We start from the raw sequence: 22138 nt of genomic DNA on the forward strand, positions 1-22138 counted from the left end.
TGAGATTCTAGTGCTTATGTTTTCAAGTTCTGAGAAGTAAATTTGAAAATAATCTATGAAAACAACTTTAGCAAAGTTGAGATAATCAGATAAATTTCAGCACCAAAATTTGAGTACTTGTTTCTTATTAAGGAATAAATTACATTTGGAAGTAGAGGGATGGGGAGATGGTAGTTAAAGGGCATAACACGTCAGGCTCCTTCTCTTAACCCTTGAGCTTTCTTTTTAGCCACAAAACAAGGTTTTAAAGAGATGGAGCACTGAAAATTGTATTTGGAATGAAATTTTGGCTTTTTTTGGGGGGAGGGGGGTTGGTTATTAGTACAACTCAAATATTTAGAAGTCAAATTTTAGTTTATTTAAATTAGAGAATAATAAATGATACTTATCATTTAACCTGTTCATTTTTTTGCATAACTCTCCTTAGGGTTGAAGCATTCCGTAAGAAGCCTAATTTTATTTTAGAAGTTAATTTGTCATTCTGAAATAGTTCTTGAGACACTGTCGAGACACCCCCATAGCAAACAAAAACTAGAGAAAGTTGTTTTATTAACAGGCATATTTTCTTCCTGACTTAATTTTATTATTATCCTAAGATAATGGCAAATTTTACTGTTGATTTCTTCCTCATTTAATTTATGTTATGCCATCCAAATGCTTGTTTTTATTATTACATTAGAGGTTCAGCATTTGTTTCTAGACAGTAGTTTGATAACATTGCCCTCTTCATCTGGTTCTGGAATTTGAACCCAGGTGTAAATGAAACAAATCTTAATGCAGGATCGTTCCACAGACAGTGTGTGATTTGGGACTTAAAGTACTATGTACAGTTGTTTTTATTACTCATAATAGTGTTCTCATTTTTTTTTGATATTTGTCTATGATTAGATGACTGCTGTCTTAATCTCTCATTTTCTCATCTTTATAATTGAATAATACAGTACTTCAGTTCCAAGAAAAGATGTCCATGAAATTACTAGTGACACTGCACCAAAACCTGATGCTGTATTAAAACAAGGTAAGAAAATAATCTTGAAAAGATTATAAATAATTTAAAACCTGTTTGTTTTATAAATTAATTTTCTTTTCCTTTTTTTTTTTTTTTTCCTTTTTTCTAAGATAGGGTTTTTCTTTGTAATAGTCCTGACTGTCCTGGAACTCACTCTGTAGACCAGGCTGGCTTCAAACTCAATGAGAACCGCCTGCTTCTATCTTCCAAGTGCTGAGATTAAAATCATGCACTCTACCACTGCCTGACATAAATTGATTTTTTTGATTTTAAATTTTATTTTACTCTATTATCATATTTTTCAGTAGATTTATGTTTTGAAAACTCATGCTTCTTGTTATATTCTTTTTTTGTAAAAGTTCTTATTAAGGTAATAATCAAGAATATTAGTTAAAGAATATTAGCTATTTTAATAATGTGAATTTTGCCTAGTATATTCACTATTGGTTTATAGGAATGACAAAATTAGAATCTGAATAATTTTGATTTGTTAACTCTGCTAACATATATTCCTAGTCAAGGCTCTAATGGTAAGATTGTGATTGCTTTTATTATTTCTTTTATACCATTGTAAATTACTATTTCCACATTTTCTTATCTATTAAGGGTTGATAGACTGACTTAAAAATTATAACAAATTATGATTTATAATTAATACCATGTAGTATAAAAAGAGACTAATTGTTTTTAGCCAATTTTAGTTTAAGCTCAATATTACCAGAATTTCAAGTTTGGTTCTGTTAGAGTTGCAGAGAACATTTCTAGTTAGATTTTGTGCATGTGGTAGGTAACATGTGGTATCGTTAGTAATTGCTGAATAAAACATCATCGCATATCTATTTTAAAATTGTTTTTAGTACATAAACTTAATTTCTATTTAAAAGAAGAAAATTCCTTGTTTCCTCTTGTATTTGTTTGAATCTGAGAATTCTTCCAGTGGACTTTACTAGTTTTAAAGTGGGTCTCCTGTGTATAAGATCAAAAGGATTGAGTGGCTTCATATGACAGCTTTTAGTACAGAGCCAGGAATCTAGCACACATTAGACAGATGTCAGTGCTGGTACCACAGCTTTTATCATAGTTAACATTTTTTAATTCAGTTGTTTTAATTTGTCCAGTTTCCTAACATTATGGTATATTTGTAGCCTTTGATCAGGCGCTTGAGTTTCACAAAAGTAGAACTATTCCTGCTAACTGGAAGACTGAGTTGAAAGAAGATAGCTCCAGCAGTGAAGCTGAGGAAGAGGAGGAGGAGGAAGATGATGAAAAAGAGAAAGAAGATAATAGCAGTGAAGAAGAGGTAAATTAAAAACTTGATACTTTGATGCCTTTTAAAATGTTAAGTAATGTTTTTGTTTTATCAAGTTGTTTGCTTCTTACCTGAAAACAGAAATGTAGGCTTAGGGGATTCAGAGTAGTGTCATACTCTCATCCTAGGTGATTCGGGGGTGGGGGGGGCTCTACTTTATAAGATAACTAAAGTACCACCTAGTCGTTAATGTGTTTTGCACTGTCATGTCTGTAGCTACACCTCATGATAGGTGTGCATCTTCATAATTCCCGAAGCACTAGGAATAGTGTCCAGAATAATGTTCAGCCAACATTAAAGAAAAAGTGAAGGTTGGCGTCTTTTAGATTCACAGAATGAAAAACATTTTAATTTCATATGTGTACATTTCCTTATGCATTAATTGGGTCATGGAGTTAAAGTTTTATATTTTATTGTGATTTCATGTGTGCAGGTGACAGGTATTCTAACACAAAAGATTACTGAATAAGTGGTGTGTAGATAACACCTACTGTTTTGACCATGAAGTGAACTCTGTTTTCTATTTGGAAAATCATAGTAATTTTTGGTGAATATGTAATGTTTTCAGTTTGGAGATTTTATCACTTAATTGAAGTACATAGTTAATGAACTAGGAGTTTTTTTGAAAGCTATATTTTAGAGTGCAGTGACAAAGGATAGCATAGATATCTTTCTTTTTCAGTCTGGCCTAGTTCTGCTTTTTATTTTCAATGTTAAAATGAGAGCTGAGGTTGGGGTATTGTCTGGGTTCTTGCCTGGCATGCTGGAGGGCCTGGCTTCTACTTCCAGTATTTTATAAACAATTAAAAGTCAAAATGACCAATCCCATGTTTATAATCTCTGAAGACAGTTTTTCTTTTCAAAGTATAAAATTCGTGTACCAAGTCTAAAACTTCCATGATGGTCCAGCATCTGCCCATCTCTCACTGTTTCTGCTCTTTCCCTGTGAACTCTGAGCTGTAGCAGAGTCATCCCGTGTACCGTACTGCTTCTCATTTTCACACAGTAGTACTGCTGCTTCTCCCGCTGTTTCCCATGCTGGTAGTAGTGGTGGGACTGCCTGGCAAACTTTGGTCAGTTTCCAAACTCTAGGAACATAACATTCCTCAGATTCAGAAACTTTATCTCTTCATTCGCTGAAGTACAACTTTCTTGTGTACTTTTTCCCATGTATTTTTATGTGTGCTTATATGCATCTCCCTCTGTCTCCCACACTCTTATTTAGGTTTATTGCCTGTTTTTCTCTTTTACTAATTTGTTTGTAAGCTTCTGAAAGAAAGGTTCCCTATCTTATTAGTATTTTTATATTCTCAGCTTTTATCATAGTGCATAATTTATCACAGCTGGTCAAAAAACATTTTGTTGCTTGGACTTGTGTTTTACGAGTATTTTTATAAAGTTAATCTGTGTTGGGGGGTGTTTTACGTTAAATACAAACTTCATTGTTTATGGAATAGAAACAAAATTGATGATTAAGTCAAATATTTTACCATAGTAAATATTTTACCATAGTAACATTTAAGAGAATATCTTAACTTTTTTCTCTATGTTTGTATTTGACTGTCTTACGAAAACTTGACATGTGGACTGTTTAAATTGAAATATGGTTTATCACAAGCAAGTTAATAGTTGTCATTTATCTTTTGTCTAAGAAGCAACTCAATAGTTTATTGATATGAATGTTTTGTTGTTTTTTAAAATTTACTGTCTCTTGCTCCAAAAAAGTTCTCCATAAAACAAAGAGAAAATGAACTAGAACAATGACAGTGGGCATGTGATTTTTTTTTCCAAATTAAAAACGTTTAGCTTTGTTGAGCATACTAGTTGGATCTCGTTTGACTGTTAGAACTTTGCTTCCAGCTAGAGTAACTGCAACTGCACAGCTTGCTTTGATGTGCTGAGTTATTTTCTCTGCAGTTACTCCTGACCATGTTCTGTCACAACAGGCTCCATAGCTTTTTCTTTTATTTGATTCAGCACCTAGCATAGTGCCTACACTTACAGGTGCTTTTTGTTTGTTGAATGGATGAAAGTCAATGAATTGGTGAGTTCCTCAATCTTACGTACTACCCTGCTCCTTGCAGGTTGCTTCAGGACCAGCTCCCTACTGCCTCAGCCCTTGGCCACAGCAGCAAGAAGCTAGTCCCTCCCTTGTTATTGATAATTCGGGGAACTATTTTATTACTTGAAGATTTCCCTAAGTCTGAATCTTCAGGTATTGTAGATCAAGTTTGTTCCCCACTATGCTGATTATGTAAGCTTGAAGTACTATATAGTGGGGCTGCCTATAATGAAGGATATTTAGAGCAAATGGGACCTGTGCTTACTGAGTTTCTTGAGGAACAATAATGGAATCAGCTCTGATGTTAAACTCTAGCCCAATTTTAATAGAAATGAGAGAGTAGGTGTTCTTGAGCCTGTGACCCTGATATAAAGAATAGATCTCTGATAATAGTGCAGAGTTCAACAGTTTTGTTAGTCTTTTCTTACACAAAAATTGACAGTTAGAATTCTGCTGAGATACCTTTTAGGATGTGTTCTTCTATATAATGCAAAATGTCTAGATTTACTTGGTTTTGAACAGCTTAGTAAAAAATATTTTGTAAACTGCCTTTGAAATATTTAAATGAGTGTTAGTTTTTCTGTTTGCAAGAAATATTGCTTGCATTAATAAAACTTTGAATTGAGGAAAACAATATCTTTTCTTCTGTGGTTAAAATTAGGAAGAAATAGAACCATTTCCAGAGGAGAGGGAGAACTTCCTTCAGCAGCTTTATAAGTTCATGGAAGACAGAGGTGAGCATGCCACTCTTACTGTGTAAGTTCGTGGAAATAGGTGTGTGTGTCACGTACCATATAAGCTCATGGAAGTTGGACCTGAATGTATCACTCTTAACTATGTGTAAGATAGAAAACAGAAGATCACACTTTTGTTTCTTAAGACCCAACCTCATAGACCAAGAGAATTTAACCAAGAAGAGACCCAGAAATAGAAAAAAAGTGTAGGCTGGATGTGATAGTTCTTGTCTTTAATTCTAGCATTAGGGAGGTTAGTTCAGGAAGATTGTGAGCCTGAGGCTACCCTGGGCTACATAATGAGATCCTGTCTTGAAAAGTTCCTTCACCCTTACACAAAAAAGAAAAGAAATCTGAAAAGAAAACTAACAAAATCTCCAGCTGAGTGTGGCAACTTTTTGAATATGCTTTAATTTTGCAAAGAAATGTAAAGAATAGAGCTGGTGGTGTGGCTTAGCTGGTAGCTGTGCTTGTCTGGTCTGCATGAAGCCACGTAAGCTGAGTGCAGTGGGAAATGCTGGTAATCAGTCCTAGCACTCTCCCAGTGGAGGCAGGAATTAGAAATTCAAGATTATCGTAGGCTACATATAAAATTTGAAGCTAGCCTGGAATACTTGAAACCTTTCCTTAAACCACACTCTTCAAAAAGGAAACAAGGACTAAAATAGGGCTTAATGGTAGAAACCTGCAATTTCAGCTGCTTGGGACTGAGCCAAAAAGGTTTCAAGTTAACCTGCGCAACCTTTGGGAGACCTCATCTCAAAAGTAAAAATAAAGCCAAGGGATGGGTTAGCTGGTAAAGTGCTGCTTGCCCTGTAAGTGTGAGTATATGAGTTTACACCCCATCAGTGATATTTTAAAAAGCCAGGTATGGTGGCATATACATGGAATCCTAGTGCTGGGAAGGCAGAGACATGCCTGCCAGTTTAGCCAAATAGGTGAAATCAGTGAGAGACCCTGAAAAAACAAAAATGCCTCTGACCTCCACATACAGAAACATGTACAGAAACATGAACACATATGAAAAGTAAAAAGGAGGGCTGGAGAGATAGCTCAGTGGGCAGCAGTGCTGACTGCTTTTCCAGACGACTTGCTAACAACTGTCAGTATTTCTAGCTCCAGGGGATTTGAGGTCATTAGGCATGCACATGGTGCACAGACACACGTATGTGTAAAATAGCTATTTACATAAAACAAAAATCTCAAGAAAAGTGGAATAGGTTCATAGTTTATTGGTAGAATACTTAACTTTCTTAGCATGTTCAAAACATGGATAGTCCCTAGTCTCACACACATACAAGCACACATGAACTAAAGTAGGGCAGAGGATATATGCTAACCTTTTAAAATTTACTGTACCAGTCTAGTTCCTTGAGGAACTAGTTCAGGGTATCTTTTTTTGTACTTATGAATGGTAATGAGTGTTATGGTATGGGTATTTTTGTATTTTTTAATGTTAAATTTTTTTATCACTTTATTATTTGTTTGTATTCATGGAGACTTAGCCTAAGAAGTGTGGTCTTTATAGTTTTGTGTGATATACAAGAAAAAGTGCAGAAAATGAGTAAAGCCTAATTAGAGAAGAATGACAGTGGTATGCTAATCCACTCACCTATGTGGATGCAGGAAATCCAGGTTGTGTTGCAGCCTGGCTCTGCCCTCTTCTTTTACTACTTTTTACCATCTTGGTAGTTTTACTTAGTGTGTCCTTCTGTTGAAGGAAGCAAAGGTGTAGCTTTACTGGAGAATCATTTGGAGTGCTAATGAGTAAAGCACAGAGAAAACCTTGTGAGATTGACAGCTGCCCAGTGGGTCTCTTAGTACTTCTTTAGTTTTTTGTTTTTTTTTTAGCTTTGTCTCCCTAATGTTTGAAAGATTTGCAATTTATTAAGCCTTACTTGGTATTCATCCTCTGTATCACCAGAGGGAAGATGCTAGAAAGAAACATAAGACTGAAATTTGGGTGTGCAAAAACTTTTTGAAAAATGGTGACATGGGTTTAGATAAGAAAGGTGTGGGTTTTTTTTTGTCCTATGGAGTATGTATGTAGAAATCATTGGTATTAGGTGAATCCTTTGAGATTTTAGATAAAAATATGTAGCATGGTACTAATACATCTTGTGTTTTAACAGGTACACCTATTAACAAACGACCTGTGCTTGGGTATCGGAATTTGAATCTTTTTAAGTTATTCAGACTTGTACACAAACTTGGAGGATTTGATAATGTAAGTACTATAGTATTGTGGTTTTTATATAATGTGCTTCCTGATATATCTGTCATCTCTAAAATTATTGTTTTAATAAGAATGTAAAGAAACTAGGATGAAAATACAGTTTAGAAACACAGTAAAGATGATTCTTTTTTGTGACAAGTCTGATTTCCTGTTGAGTGTGTCAGACTTTGGTGAAGTCTTATCTGAGTCTAGAGTCAACGCAGAGTCACAGAGGCGGAAGCACTTTTTTTCCCTTTTTCTTTTTAAAAATAGGATCTTAGAGCTGGGTGGTGGTGGCGCACGCCTTTAGTCCCAGCACTTGGGAGGCAGAGGCAGGGGGATCTCTCTGAGTTCGAGGCCAGTCTGGTCTACAAGAGCTAGTTCCAGGACAAGCTCCAAAACGACAGAAAAACCCTGTCTCGAAAAACAAAAAATAACAATAACAACGGAAAAAGGATCTTAGTATGTAGCCCTCTCTGACCTGGTACTCTCCATATAGATTTAGACTGGCCTGAAACTCAGAGATCCACCTGCTTCTATCCCCAGGCATGTGTTACTATTCCAAGTTTTTCCCTCCCTGCTTCCCTTTACTAAAACTGCTGATCTGATCTGAGATGATGTTTTAAAGTTAGGATATATGATTCATCCAACTCAGAATGTGCTATTGATTAAATTCATAAAATAGTTTTGACTTGCTGGCTTGTGACTTTGATGGGAAGAATATACTTTCAGTATTTTTCTTTTCTTTTTTTAAAAGATTTATTTATTATTATGTACACAGTGTTCAGCCTCCATGCCTGCAGGCCAGAAGAGGGCACCAGATCTCATTACAGATGGTTGTGAGCCACCATGTGGTTGCTGGGAATTGAACTCAGGACTGCTGGAAGAGCAGTCAGTACTCTTAACCTCTGAGCCATCTCTCCAGCCCTCAGTATTTTTCTTTTTATTAGATGTTTTGATTTAAAATCATGTACTTTGACATTTATCATAACTGAATTTATTTAAAAGTCTAATGGTCCAGTATGTTGATACCTAGAACTGTCTGCATTTGTTAGAGTAATAAAGCTTTTTATTTGGAAAGCACATTTGAAATTTATCATTTTGTATTTTTCATGCTTTTAAGCCTGGAACCAAGCACATCACATTTGTTATGTATGTGAAATATGTTACTACCTTCCCACCTTTGATTGGAAATTTTATTTCTTTTGTTCATTAGATTGAAAGTGGAGCTGTTTGGAAGCAAGTCTACCAAGACCTTGGAATTCCTGTCTTAAATTCAGCTGCAGGATACAATGTTAAATGTGCTTATAAAAAGTAAGCCATTGTATTTGTTGTGACTATCTTCAATATCCTACCTAGAAAACAGTATCAGATATATCATTTAACTTAAGCTAATTTAGAAAAAAGTGGAAATTTTTACTATAGAAATATTTCTAGATATCTGTAAATCTAAAATCTGTAAAGAAAACATTGAATGCCAGGATCACTTGAAAATTACTACATAGAAATTAAAAAGCTAATGTCTCAAAGCCAAAAAGATGCTGTTATTACCTGTTGGTAATCTTTGATCCTGTAAGGTTTTCCTATGTCTTCTTACTTAGATAAAGAGGGTTACTTACAGTTTACCTCTTAGGAATACTCTGCTGATCGAATGAAGTTTACTAAAACTCCTGATACCTGCATATTAGAAATACTCAACAATAGATTTTTATCATTAATAATTTTAATAGCTTCCACTAATCCTTCTGGTAGCTACTGTTACTTTTCTTTAGGTTATAACTTTTTACTCTTACCACAGGTACTATGTTTTAAGTTCTTTGAGAGCCTCATGTGTATTCTGAGCATATTCACCCCCAACCCTTTCCCAATTCACCCTCATTTCCTTCATTATCCACTTAATATTCATTCTCTCTCTTGCTCACTCCCCCTTCTTCCTCCACCCCCCCCCTTCCTTCAAGACCAATTTGTGCTGCCCAGTATTCTTTGGTCGTCTACTTGGAGAGTGGTTCACTTACTACCATGGACTATACTCTTAGAGAAAATTCCCTCTCCCTCTCCCACCAGCTAACATTTGCCCATAGATCCACAGCTTGAGTGGAATTAAGTGCCCAACTCTTCTTTCCTTACTGAGATTTAGTCTGACTTAGGTCTGCATGGGTTTGCATATTCTGTTACAGTTACTGTGAGTTCATGTGTGTAGCTGCCCTGCTGTGTCAAGAAGACACTGTTTATTTGTACTCATCTGCAGGCCCTCACACTCCTTCCAACCCTTTCTTTCATCCCTTCCACTTTGATCTTTGATTCTTGGCTGGGGTTTATGCGCTCCCCTCACTCACTTTTTTCCTGTATGAATGACCATTCGGCAGTCTTTTATTCTCTGCACCTTAGCTGTTAGCTAGTTGTGGGTCACTGTGAATAGGAGTTTCTCAGATAATCTATAAGTATAATGATAAATCATCAGTAATGAAATACTATGTCCATTTAGCTGTGATAATAATAGTAGGCTCTCCTCTAGTGCCTGTGACCTGTCTAGCTATAGGTTCCTAGCCTGATAATGGTACCCAGGTATGGGTTTCATTCTGTGAAGCTGGACTTAAATCTAATCAGAAAGTAGTTGCTTTTCTTCTATAATGTTTGTACCACTGTTGCACTCGTGGATATGCCTTTCCAGGCCAGTCATTATTATTGCTTGAAGGGTTAAAAATAACTAGGACGATTAAGGATTACTTTTCTCTTCCAGTAGTTTGCATAGCACCTTCTAGCACTATAAAATTGAGCATGTAGGGATGCAGCATCCACGTTTGTAATAGCTTGATTACCGTGCCCTATTGCTCAAGCCTGTGGAGTCTTCAGCAAAAGGACCTTATAGTCCAGTTTTTAAGAGTAATAAAGAGCCATGAAATAGCCTGTAATGTGTAGGGATCTAGAGAATGTCAGGCCAGTAACTTCAAAGGAAGTAACTCATACCTCCACTGGACTTTTTATTTACTATCATCTGGTGTCTAGTACAGGCATTGTTATATAGGTAATTTGTTTTCAAAAGGGCTTTGGTATTAGTTATCTCTCCCCCATACCCTCCACTCCCACACTCCAGTTTAACCCTTCATATTCCATTATTCCCTTTTAACTTTTTATACAAATGTATTCTACTCCCTTCCTTAAAAGCCCCTTCCTATGACTCCCTAGTAATTCCCTGATCCTTGTGGGTATTACTAAAAAAAATACACATATTTTGAAGGTTCAACAGTAACATTCACAAACAACAGAAAATGTGATTGTCTTTCTGGGTCTGAGTTACCTCACTCATAGTAATTGTTTCTAACCCTACCCATTTACCTGTAACTTAAAAAAATGATTTATTTTATTGGATAAAATGTTTTATTTTTGTGTTTTTTTTTAAAGGGGGAGGGAGGATCTAGGCATTTTGGCCCACATCTATAATCACAGAAATTGGGAGACTGAGGTAGGAGGGTCAAGAACTTTGATGTTACATAATTAGACTTTTTCTCAATAAAAGGTGAGATAAATAATTAAAATGCGTTGAAGGGATTATATAATCTAAAATATGTATTAAATAACTCTGTTACTTGGGCAACGAAATGCATACTTGTGACCCCAGGAGGCTTCCTCATATCCTCCAGTTTCAGGCCACCTCAAAAGATGAAACAAAAGAAAACAATCCAAGCAACTCCAACTCCCCATGCTGTTCAGTAATATATTGGAATGTTTCTTAACAAATGTATCTTCTTTATGTCTTTCTAGGTACTTATATGGCTTTGAAGAGTACTGCAGGTCAGCTAATATTGATTTTCAGATGGCATTGCCAGAGAAAGTTCTTAATAAGCCATGTAAGGATTGTGAAAATAAAGAAATAAAAGTTAAGGAAGAAAGTGAGACAGAGGTCAAAGAAGTAGATGTGGAAGACAATAAGAACATGATACCAAAAGAGGAGACACCTGTCGAAGATGAGAGTGAAAGAAAAGAGAACATCAAACCCTCTCTGGTAACCTGACACTTCAGTTTTCATTTGTTGTCTTGAAATGTTTTCTACAGCCTTTGTAAAGTTCCCCAAATTAATTTACTAGTATATTATGCAGTATTATAGTTCATTGTATCTTTTGTTAGTTTTTGATATGCTGGGGCTTAAACCCAGAGTCTCAAACTCTTCTACTGAGCTATATATCCCCAGCTCTCAAATGTTACTTTAAAATAGCTTTTATAGTAACTTTTCAAACTGAGTTCTAGCTATTTTCATGTAGTGTGTTCTTCATAATGTAGGAATATCTCTGTCTCTGTTTCTCTCTCTGTCTCTCTCTCCCCCTTCTCTTTTCTTTTCTTTGGATTTTTGAGATAGGGGTTTCTCTGTGTAGCTTTGAAGCCTATCGTGCAACTTAACTGTGTAGACCTGACTGGCCTCAAACTCACAAAGATTTGCATGCCTCTGCCTCCCAAGTGCTGGGATTAAAGGTGTGCACCATCATCGCCTGGCTGAAATGTAGGAGTTTCTTAGAGAGCATGCTTGTTTGATCAGTAGTAATAGCTGTGTCATATTGGTTGACACCTCTCATTGCTGACAGCTAGATCATGGATTTAGGCTTACGTTTTTACTGTTGTTGGTTTAGTTCTTTTGATCTTTCTCTAGGGAAGTAAAAAGAGTTTATTAGAATCCATACCTGCACAATCTGATCAAGAAAAAGAAGCCAGCATTAAAAAGCTAGAAGAAAAGGAAAACTCAGAAGATAAAGACAGTGACACAGCTAGGGCAGAGGAGTCCATCAGCACAGAGGTAGATGCTGAAGAAGAGCAAGCACGATCTGGGTAAGATCCTTGATTTGGCTGTGATGCATTTTGGCTGGATCCAGTTTTATTATTTGCTCTTGTGAATGCTTGAAACTAAATTGATGAAGTATAGAAGAGTTATTTGCATTCGTCAAGAAAAACTAATTCCTTCAGAGACCCTATTAATGTGAATTGTTGAAAAGATCATAGTTTTTTGATCTATTCTTGCTCTCATCATGGAAATTTATCAATAATTTTTTTGAGGGAACAATGCTTTTCACTGCACTAAAGTCTGCTGCTGACTGGGTAATAAGAGTCATGAACGTAATCCACTGACTGTGGGGTTCGAGGGTGTATGTGTATCTTAAGCAGGGAGTGTTTGGGCGATTTTGCCTGTATGTAGTGAGTAATACTTGATTTGGCTACTTGAGAATGTTGACTTAATGTTCTGCTGGTGAGTTCTTGGTGTTGTAGGTAATCTTTGATTTTTATCTCTGAGACTTTAAAAAATCATAAGCATCTTTAGTGCTAGGAGCTTTTTTAAATAAATATAACCAACTTTTTCATTTTAGTATTTTAAAAACTTATACAAATAGGGAAGGAAACAAATGTGATCAGGTGAATATAGTAAGGAGTGATTTTTATATTTTGTTATATATCTGTATATATGTGCATATTTGAGGTATACCATACTGTTATTGGTGATTATTGCAGTTAAGAAACTCAGTGAAGATTGGGAGTTTTTACTGAAACATGTTGATTAGTTTGGCTTTCTGAAATACAGAAAAAAAAAGCAATATAAATGTATAGTTATACTCTAAGGTGGAGCAGGACAGTGTAAGATTCAGATGAGTAGAGTAGAGCATGTGGTGTATGGCTTCATATTGTTTTTGTAGAGAATATTAGAAGTGTTCCTGCCAGAAACTTCCAACTCAGGAAAAAATTCATATGTAACTGTCAGCTAAAATTCCGAGAGCAACAGTGTTTCTGTAGTGTTTTCTACTGTTGACAGATACTTGCTCCTCTTTCTTCTTTGTTGTCACTAAGAGTCCAACTTTAGTCAATAAATTCTATTTTAAAGTTTTGTCTCTTTAACTTTTCAGTTGTATGAGTTCTTTATGTACTGTGAATATTCATGAGTATAGCTATGGCCTGCACATTGATGATAAAGTCAGCCCTGTTCATGTGAAGCTTACTACATAGCCTAGACATATAGAAAGCTAGCCTCTCTAGGTTTATATAAGTATACTCTATATTTGTTCGGTGACAAATTTCTAAGAATGTATCCCTTTTATTAAGTAAGGCATGACTATTCATACCACAAACTGAAGCTTTCCTTTTATGAACACCCACATTTAATATTATTTAAACATATGAAGAAAATGACTATGAAAAAGTGCAGTTGTGTTGCTTAACCACACGTATGTTCTATGAAACTGTTGTTAGGCAATTTTATTTGTTGTGTATAACATGAAATGCGTCTTTACACAGATTAAACTGGCTATGACATCACTAAGCAGCATAATCTTAGGGGCCACTCATTGTATGTGCAGTGTCAATATGACTACTGTGTGTTTTCTTATCTGCCCTGCTATACCACTAGAGTTTGTCTGCCCTTCCGTTCTCCTGCCCTGCTGCCTCCTTTCCAGCACTGCTGCACTAACGTGCCTGCCAAATCATTAATGGCTGGTTTCCACACAGTGCAGGTACTCTCGACATAGAGATGATTAGTTCCTGGCCGAGTGATGCAGGACAGTGCAAGGTTTTATTGTGGTACTCATAATGGCATACTACTTAAAATTTATGAATTATTAGTTTAGTTTCTGGAATTTTCTATTTAATATTTTTTAACTAATAGTGATTGTGGGTAACTAAAACTGGGGAAAACAAAACTACAGATAAAGGCAGACGCTATAGTTGCTTTCTTAGTTTTATCATTAAGTGCTGATAGAATATTTATTTACAATTATAAAAAATTAAATACATTGGGATATGAGGTCTTTTTTGTTTTGTTTGTTTTTGGTATTTAAGTATTCCCTGCTTGACTACCATCAAGAATTTTCTCTGTCCCAATTCCAAAGTCTGGGTTAGGAGACTAAAAAGGTTAATATTTAGAAGCTGCTTGGCTTGGTGCTTGCTCTTCAGTGCATATTTGTCATACTGTGGCTTCTTTTTCTTCTTACATTTTGAGTAGTAATAACAGACTAGGGGAATTCAGGTGAGAAGTTTGACCTTGTTTTTCCCAAGCATTAATGTTCTTAGAGAAGATCCGTAACTTCAGGATTGCCAGGATTGCTTAATGGGTAAAAGTGTCTGTCCTGGAAGTCTGACTGCCTGAGTTGGAGTCCCAGAACTCACAGTGGAAGAAGAGAAGCAACTCCCCAAACTTGCACTCTGACTCCATACTTGCCCTGTGGTCCAGTACACTTGTACTTGCACAAAACATACATTAGCAATACTTTTTTTAAAAAATAAATGCGTATGTATGTGTGCTTCTATGTAATAAATTTACCTGCTTACTTTTCAATGAGTATAATTGATATTTTCAGGAAATGCTTTTCTGAGCATTCTATGCACCAAGTTCATTATCCACTCTGAATTTGCCAGCGATACCTTTGAAAAAAAAAAAACAGAGCAATTTTCTTTTGCTAATTGCCGGTATTTATGTTGTTTGCTTTTTTTGACCTTCAACCTGTAGTTTAATAAAATTTCATTTAGTTTGTGTCTGAGATCATGTAATTTTTTAAATTTTCAATTGGTCTATTTTACAATTTCAAGTGTTCTGCTTCTTCAGTCATTTACAGGACTGTCTTTATGTCTGATAATATTGCATGTACCCAGTGGGCTCAGTGTATTATTTGGTGCATGAGTTGGGCATTTATACTAGTTTGTTTTGGAGCTTTCTTTCCTTTGTACTATGCTCATCACTCCCTTTCTCTTAGATGTCCAGGATGTATTCCTAAGACATGAAGAAGTAGTCGTATTTAGGAGAGCTCTCCTTGCAGTTTCATTGTATCATTTAAATAGCACATTCATTTAAGGTTATTCTTAATAGTTAAATGCCATCTCTGATTTGGTAGTTATCTTGGCTAGTTAAAATATTTCATATTAGAAATGGTAATGTTTGTTTTGTTTTTCATTTCAGATTAAAACTTGTCATTTAGGTCTAGGTTTCTAAATATTGACTGACGTGACTATACCTAAGTCTTTATCTTTGTTTGTTTGTTTTGAATTTCTGAGACAGGGTCTTGGTATGTTGCCTTTGATCTAGAGATCCTCCTGACTCAGCCTCCTGAGTACTGTGAGGGCTTACTGGCTTGAGTCACTGCTTCCAACAAAATTGATGGATGTAGTACCTTTGTTAACTCTTCATTCCATGCATCCATTAGATTTTCTCATTGCCTGTGTAATTATATAGCTGAGACATGTAGCACGAATTCTAATTTTTCTTAATAATAAAAACCCAGAGTCATATATAGGGGTTAATGCTGAAGATCAGAGAAGCAGATCAGCCACTAGCACTTACCTCTGTGTCAGACCAGGCAGTCCTGTCTCCACGAATACTCAGATTGAATGCTGTCTCTACGAAACCTCACACTTATATTCCTATCTCCATCCAGCCATATCATTCCTGTCTCCACTTCCCTAGTTCTGGGATTAAAGGCGTGTGATCCCAAGTGGTGGGATCACCTTTGTGTGAGCTCTGTTTTCTCCTTTAGATAGATTCTGTCTTGTGTAGCCCAAGATGACCTTGAACTCGCAGAGATTTGTCTACCTCTGTCTCCCTAGTGCTGTAATTAAAAGTGTTTGCCACCATTGCATGGCCTCTATGGCTAACTAGTGGCTTAATTCTGCACTCTGATCTTCAGACAAGCTTTATTTGTTAGATTACAAACAAAATATCACTATAGAGACCCATCATCACCGAAGAGATTTTACAAAAGAATGTAAAACCGAAATTAGTATCGCAGGAACTTTTCTATATCTATTTTCATATGATTATCATTTCTAGCTATGAAGTGATGATAGATCCTTTGTGAGAGAGACTTGTTAATAGTGTACGCTTAACACAAAGCAGACAAACTGCCCAAGTATAACACTGAATTATATTGAAACTTATTTTATGTAAAACTAGTGATTGGGAAGATTCGGATATGGAGATTTTATCCAACTTTTTCAGTACAAACTAAAGAAAAACTTGAAGCTGGCATGGTGATGAACTCTAAAGGCTGTGACAGGAGGATCACAAGTTCAAGGCCAGGCTTGCCTGCATAATGAGACTGTCTCAAAATAATTGAAAAGAAAAACAGGAATATGAATGCCCATTTTAGAAATTATGTGATTTGAGATGGTGAAAATAGCTTAGTACTCTTAAGTTTGGGATAGTTTGTGTTTTAGTTTTCAGTATTTGGAGTTGGCCTCTCAATTTTCCTACTTAAAAAAAAATTTCAGGTTAAAAGAATCTATGGCAGGAAAGTTTAGTAGATATCTGTAAAAAGCAAAAATTGTGATATTTGCATAGATGTGATATTTATGTGACTGCAGTAGGACATACCTCTGAAACTTAAAATTATATTTAATTTATTTCAACATTTATTTTTATTTAAACATTCTTAAGTTGGGAATATTTGTTTTGAATAAATTTTAATCAGAAAATGGCAGTTAAGTGTTTGTGTGTGCATGTGTGTGTGTGTGCGTGTGTGTGTGTTTGTGTCAGCTGAGTGGTAAAACCCTTCTGTAATGAAACTTGAGAGAATGGTTAGTTAGCCATACTAGTTTCCTGCCATTCAATACAACTTATGGTCTTTTGATCTTTTTGACTGGTGGAAACCAATCATTCAAACTTAATCTCTCTCTCTGTCTCTGTGTCTGTTGTTTGAGCAGGGTCATACTATGTAACCTGGACTGGCCTCTGAACTCAGATTGATCCTTCTTCCTCATCCTCCCAAGGACTGGGATTTCAGTAACGGAAATTTTCTTTGAATGAACTTATTTTTGCTTCTCCATTTTCTTCTAAATAGATCTTTCTGACACTTATCCTCTCGTACAGGTTTTAGTTTTTAATGCTAACTTGAAACTCAGAGCATTTTATACACATGGAACCTCTGCTGTTCTGGAACAATCACAGCCACGATTTTTATCGGTATATGTGGTTTGGAACTGAAACGCATATGAAGTAACTTTTATTAACTCTGCAATTTTTTAAACCTTTCAAGAGATGAAACCAATAAAGAAGAAGATGAAGATGATGAAGAAATAGAAGAGGAGGAGGAAGAAGAGGAGGAAGAAGATGAGGATGAAGATGATGATGACAACAATGAAGAAGAGGAGTTTGAGTGCTATCCACCAGGCATGAAAGTCCAAGTGCGGTATGGACGAGGGAAAAATCAAAAAATGTATGAAGCTAGTATAAAAGATTCTGATGTCGAAGGTGGAGAGGTCCTTTACTTGGTGCATTACTGCGGATGGAATGTGAGGTAACTTGAGTTTCAGCTAGTGATTATTACACCCACTTCTAAAATACTTTTCTATTTAAAAACTTACATAACGAATTACAGACTTACTAGTATTCTAACTGAAATCACATTAACATTAAAAATATCAAGCTTTTGGCATGTAAATACCTCACTTAATGACATCCTACCACCCTGCTTCGTGTTTTCAGCACTTCACAGACATCTTTAGTGAATGAAAGATAGATCCAGACAGTTAATTCTAATACATAGAGATTAATAGTGTGTACACTGGAATGAAATGATAGGAAAACCTCACATAGGTAATTATTTTCGCTTCTTGACTTCATCATATCACTACCAGGCTGCCTGCTTTCTCTATTTTAAATCCCCGCACTCTTCTCTGTGGTCTTCCTAAGTCATCACACTCTCCTCCAGTAGGCAAAGATTTCAAGGTTGGATTTCGTAAGAAGCATCACCGATTTTTAAAAGATCTTACTATCAGCAGCTACATTCCTCCTTTTTCAGAAGTCTCAGGGACTTACTTGTATCTGTGACACCATAGCTGAAAACCCCTACACGTGTGCTAAGGGAGAGAGCACCTGACCATTACTCCTGAGTCCAGGCAACGACAGATTGCTCAGAGGTTGTTGTCAATGACTTGAGATTTTAACTTGCATGATTCTGAGAAGTTTATCTGAAGAGACTGTATTTCAGTTTTACCCAAAATTGAGAAGTCAGTCTTTAAGACAGACCACTTAGTTGTCTTTTAACAATAACTTCATTAATTTTGGAATGTTTAATGCTACATTTGAAATTACATGTATTAAATCTAGCTTGTGATAGTTGGAGCTTGAAAAATTAAGCTTAGTAGTTTCTACTGGTGGTTTTGTGAAGGGAGTTCTTGTGTGTTCTAGAACAATACAGTTGTCAAGCTTTTCAGTTAAAGTTATTATTGGGGAAGAGGTATGCCTCATAGGCAGAGTACCTATTGAGCCTTGAGTCCTTCAGTTCAGTCTCTACTATCACCTGTATACAAATGCAAAGAAAAGTATAATTTTGCTCTTTTCTAACTCTAGAAAGAAAACAGCAATTTAAGTCAGGAAGTTCAGACTCATTAAATTTCTGGTCAGTAAGACTAGTAAAGGTGTGGATTTTAAGAAGGCCTTCTTACCAGTGCTTTGAAGTGTAGTTGTTTTGAAGCATAGACTTTATAGATGGTACATGCACCCTTGGATGCAGTTGGTCTTCACAGCTGTTGGCTCTTCTGTCTTTATTGCATGGCAGTTTACTCATTGACAGTCTGATTGATAGCTAGAAACCTCAGATTCTTCAATGGGAATATTCTGTGCAGTGATTTAGTCTTGGGCATTTTTCATTTTACTGAATCATGGTGTTAAAGTGATCTTCCTCCTCCCGCAGGTGCATGCAAACTAAGTGTAGACTATGGAGCCTGAAGGCTGAGCCAGCACAGCTTCAGGACCACCACTGAGTAGAGAGACTTGCTGTCTTTCAGCTGTCCTTTCTGTTCTTCATTCTTAGTTACTTAGCTGATTTCAATACAGAAGCAGTTTTTCCTCTTGGCTTATATTGAAGTCAGTGCTTGAAGTTCATGACTGATGAATAAAATTTAAGACATTATCCAGATTTCACAGCATTAGGGCTTGATTATCTTTATTAATTGACTTCTTAAGCACAAGCATAAGAGATAAGACACAAAGGAAATTATTTCACAATTCAAACATAACTTTTTTTATAAAACCAATAAAACTCAAGATTTTGTTTTTTAAGAAGAGATTGACTAAAGAAAAGCATAGCTCTCTTAGTGTTTGGGTTTCAGAAGGGACGAGCCAGTATTTCAGTTTCGAGATTGAGAGAAGGAAAGTGATAAAACCATCAAGTCATACTTGTGTTATTAAGACGGTTGCTGTCTGTTTTGACCTCAAACAGTCTTGTGCTAAGAACTTTGCAAAGAAGAACCTAACCATCTCGCTGAAGACCTCGGGGGTGGATCTACATACTTCTGCAGCATAGAGGACAGGATTGTACTTCAGCAAATTAACAGTTAATCTCCTTTTAGAGAGCACGACAATGTTCCTGTTCTCTGCAGTAGTTACCAAAGAGTGTCTTATTAATAAACCAGCAAAAACTTTCACTACCATTACTGTATCTTCATGTCTGAAACTAATCCAAAGGACTGCAACAAATCACCATCAGCTCTTCAGCTATTCCTTACTGCTTTAGGGGTCTGCAGCATACTGTCTACATTACCATTTAGAACATGTTAGAGGTGAAGCTTTACATGTGGAAGTTCATGAAAGCAGCTTTATCGCAGTCACGCTGATTGATGTTTGAGGATGTTTTAGGACATTTTGTATGGAGCCATTTTTGTGTACATTTTATCTGAAATTATCTGTAAGGAGAATTTTTCTTAAAAGAAATAAGAATATTTTAGTTTTTAAAAGTTTTTTATTGTTGATTTCTGTAGTTTTCCTTTTCCTGAGATTCATAAATGTAAATTTTCATTTCCCAATTACAGTTATAAAACATTTTAAACAAAGATTCTTTCTCTATCTCTGTCTCTATCTCTCTGTCTCTGTCTAGGTTTTTTTGAGACAGGATTTCTCAGTAGCTATGGAGCCAGTCTGGGAACTTGCTCTGTAGACCAGGTTGGCCTCAAACTCACAGAGATCCATCTGCCTCTACTTCCCGAGTGCTGGGATTTAAAGACACATGCCACCACCACCCAGCCAAAGATTATATTTATACAAACATTACTATTTGAATCAGTTTTTTGGGTTTTTTTGTTTTTTTTTCTTCCACATGGAAAGAATAAAATGTATTTTATTTAAATTTACTTCAAGTAAATTTGGAGTTATTGAGCCCAAATCACAAATGACATGATACTGGTAGTGATTTTTTTTTTTCTGAGTCAATGATCATTTATTAAGTTACTGTCAAATACTTTAGAATCACTAGGCATAGGATGCTTGCAAGTGTTCTCAGTCATTGTATAAATAATTTTTAACCCTCCTAGAAATAGCATTCAATCTAGAAAAAGAAATACAGATAAAATAAATGAATTAAAATCATTTAAATTACACTGTTTTTGGAAAATATATCTATAATTTTTTGAAAATTATATTCCAATGGGTGGGTTGTGGCAGTAGTAAGGCACTTGTTAAGCAAGTGCGAGGCCCTGCCTGTGTCTAACCCCTGACAGCACTTCCACAGAAATTATAATAGTTTAACTCTTTTGTTTTTTAATTGGGAGGGAGGATCAATATTTTTCAAAATGTAAAAGTATTTTGCCTTCATGTATGTCTGTGTGGTGCCTGCAGAAGCCAGAAGTGTGTAGTGGCTACCCTAGAACTGAGTTATAGATGATTGTGAACCCCCATGTGGATTCATGGACCCAAACCAGAGTTCTCTGTGAGAACAGTCAATGCTCTCAATCATGGAACCATCTCCCTAGCTCTTACTTTAGCCAGTTTTAATAGTAGATTTTTAATTTTTTCTGCGGTGATTTTTAAATTTCTCCAAGTGATATTAATATTAGTCTGTTTTGTTATCATGTCCTTGTCATAATAATAAATATGGGTTTGATTTTAGAAAATAAGGTTATGCATTATGAAAATAACTCACTAGGAGCTACATATGTAGTTTTAGTATTTAGTGTAGAGGCAGGAAAATGGTAAGCGTGATATCAGCCTGGAGTATATATAGTGCAGCCTTTTTTATTTCATAATTCCCCCCCCCCCCCGCCGCCAAATAAGATACCATAAATGTCATTGAATATGGTAGGTAGACTCTTCCGTGTTTCATAACTTGTATTAGAACCATCTTGGTTTTTGTTTTCTAGATTTATTTTTGTGTGTCTGTGTGAGTGTGTGCTACTTGTGTCCATGGAATCTAGAAGAAGACATTGGATCTCCTGGAACTGGAGTTGCAGGGGGTTGTGAGTTGACTGACATGTGTGCTGACAACTTAACTCGGGTCGCCTGGAGGAAGTACTAAGCACTCTTAGCCACTGAACCATCTCTGCAGCAGCAATGGCTTGTGCTATATAATATAGGAATGCTTTATTACAGCATACCGGTACTGATTCATTAGAGGAATAGGAAAGAGATAGATACTTAATTCTAAAACTTTAATTTTAGTTTTTCTTTGTCTTTGGTTCTTGAGACAGGATCTGGCTGTACATAGCTCTGGAATTGGCTTCCACCCTCTTGCCTCTTCCTACTTTTGGGATTACTGGTATGCATCACCATGCCTTGCTAACTGCGAACTCTACCTAACCTAACAGTAAGGGTGTTCTATATTAGAAATGAGAGAAATCTGAAAATACCATTTTACTTAATATGTTATTTTAAATAAAATGTGTTATGTATTTTAAATATTGTATTTTTATAAGTATATAGATTTCTTGGAGTAGGGAAATAAAGCTGCATGTAGGGGCAGATTATGGGGAGGCAGATGATCATAAAGGTATTTCCTGCCATTACTTGTACACTAACTTTAAAAAATTTAAAAAGACTGGCAAATTTATCCTTTCTGATCACATTTAGTTGCTGTCT

General features: G+C 35.8%; 1 protein-coding gene across 4 annotated transcripts in view; it reads left to right on the forward strand.

Moving 5' to 3' along the window:
* The window catches only part of Arid4b (AT-rich interaction domain 4B), a 118175-nt gene that overhangs the window by 68612 nt on the left and 27425 nt on the right, over window positions 1–22138 (forward strand). For 2 of the 4 annotated variants that reach the window (XM_048461249.3, XM_048461250.3), the window contains exons 10-17: window positions 942–1018; window positions 2155–2309; window positions 5042–5114; window positions 7247–7341; window positions 8546–8643; window positions 11092–11332; window positions 11972–12147; window positions 17325–17585. In XM_048461249.3, the coding sequence (XP_048317206.2) occupies window positions 942–1018; window positions 2155–2309; window positions 5042–5114; window positions 7247–7341; window positions 8546–8643; window positions 11092–11332; window positions 11972–12147; window positions 17325–17585 (1176 nt within the window). The remainder of the gene's footprint in view (window positions 1–941; window positions 1019–2154; window positions 2310–5041; window positions 5115–7246; window positions 7342–8545; window positions 8644–11091; window positions 11333–11971; window positions 12148–17324; window positions 17586–22138) is intronic. The other 2 variants (XM_048461251.3, XM_048461252.3) reach the window with 2 other exon arrangements.

The sequence above is a fragment of the Myodes glareolus genome, chromosome 14, assembly GCF_982192425.1.
Source record: "Myodes glareolus chromosome 14, mMyoGla1.1, whole genome shotgun sequence".
NCBI classification, from domain to species: domain Eukaryota; kingdom Metazoa; phylum Chordata; class Mammalia; order Rodentia; family Cricetidae; genus Myodes; species Myodes glareolus.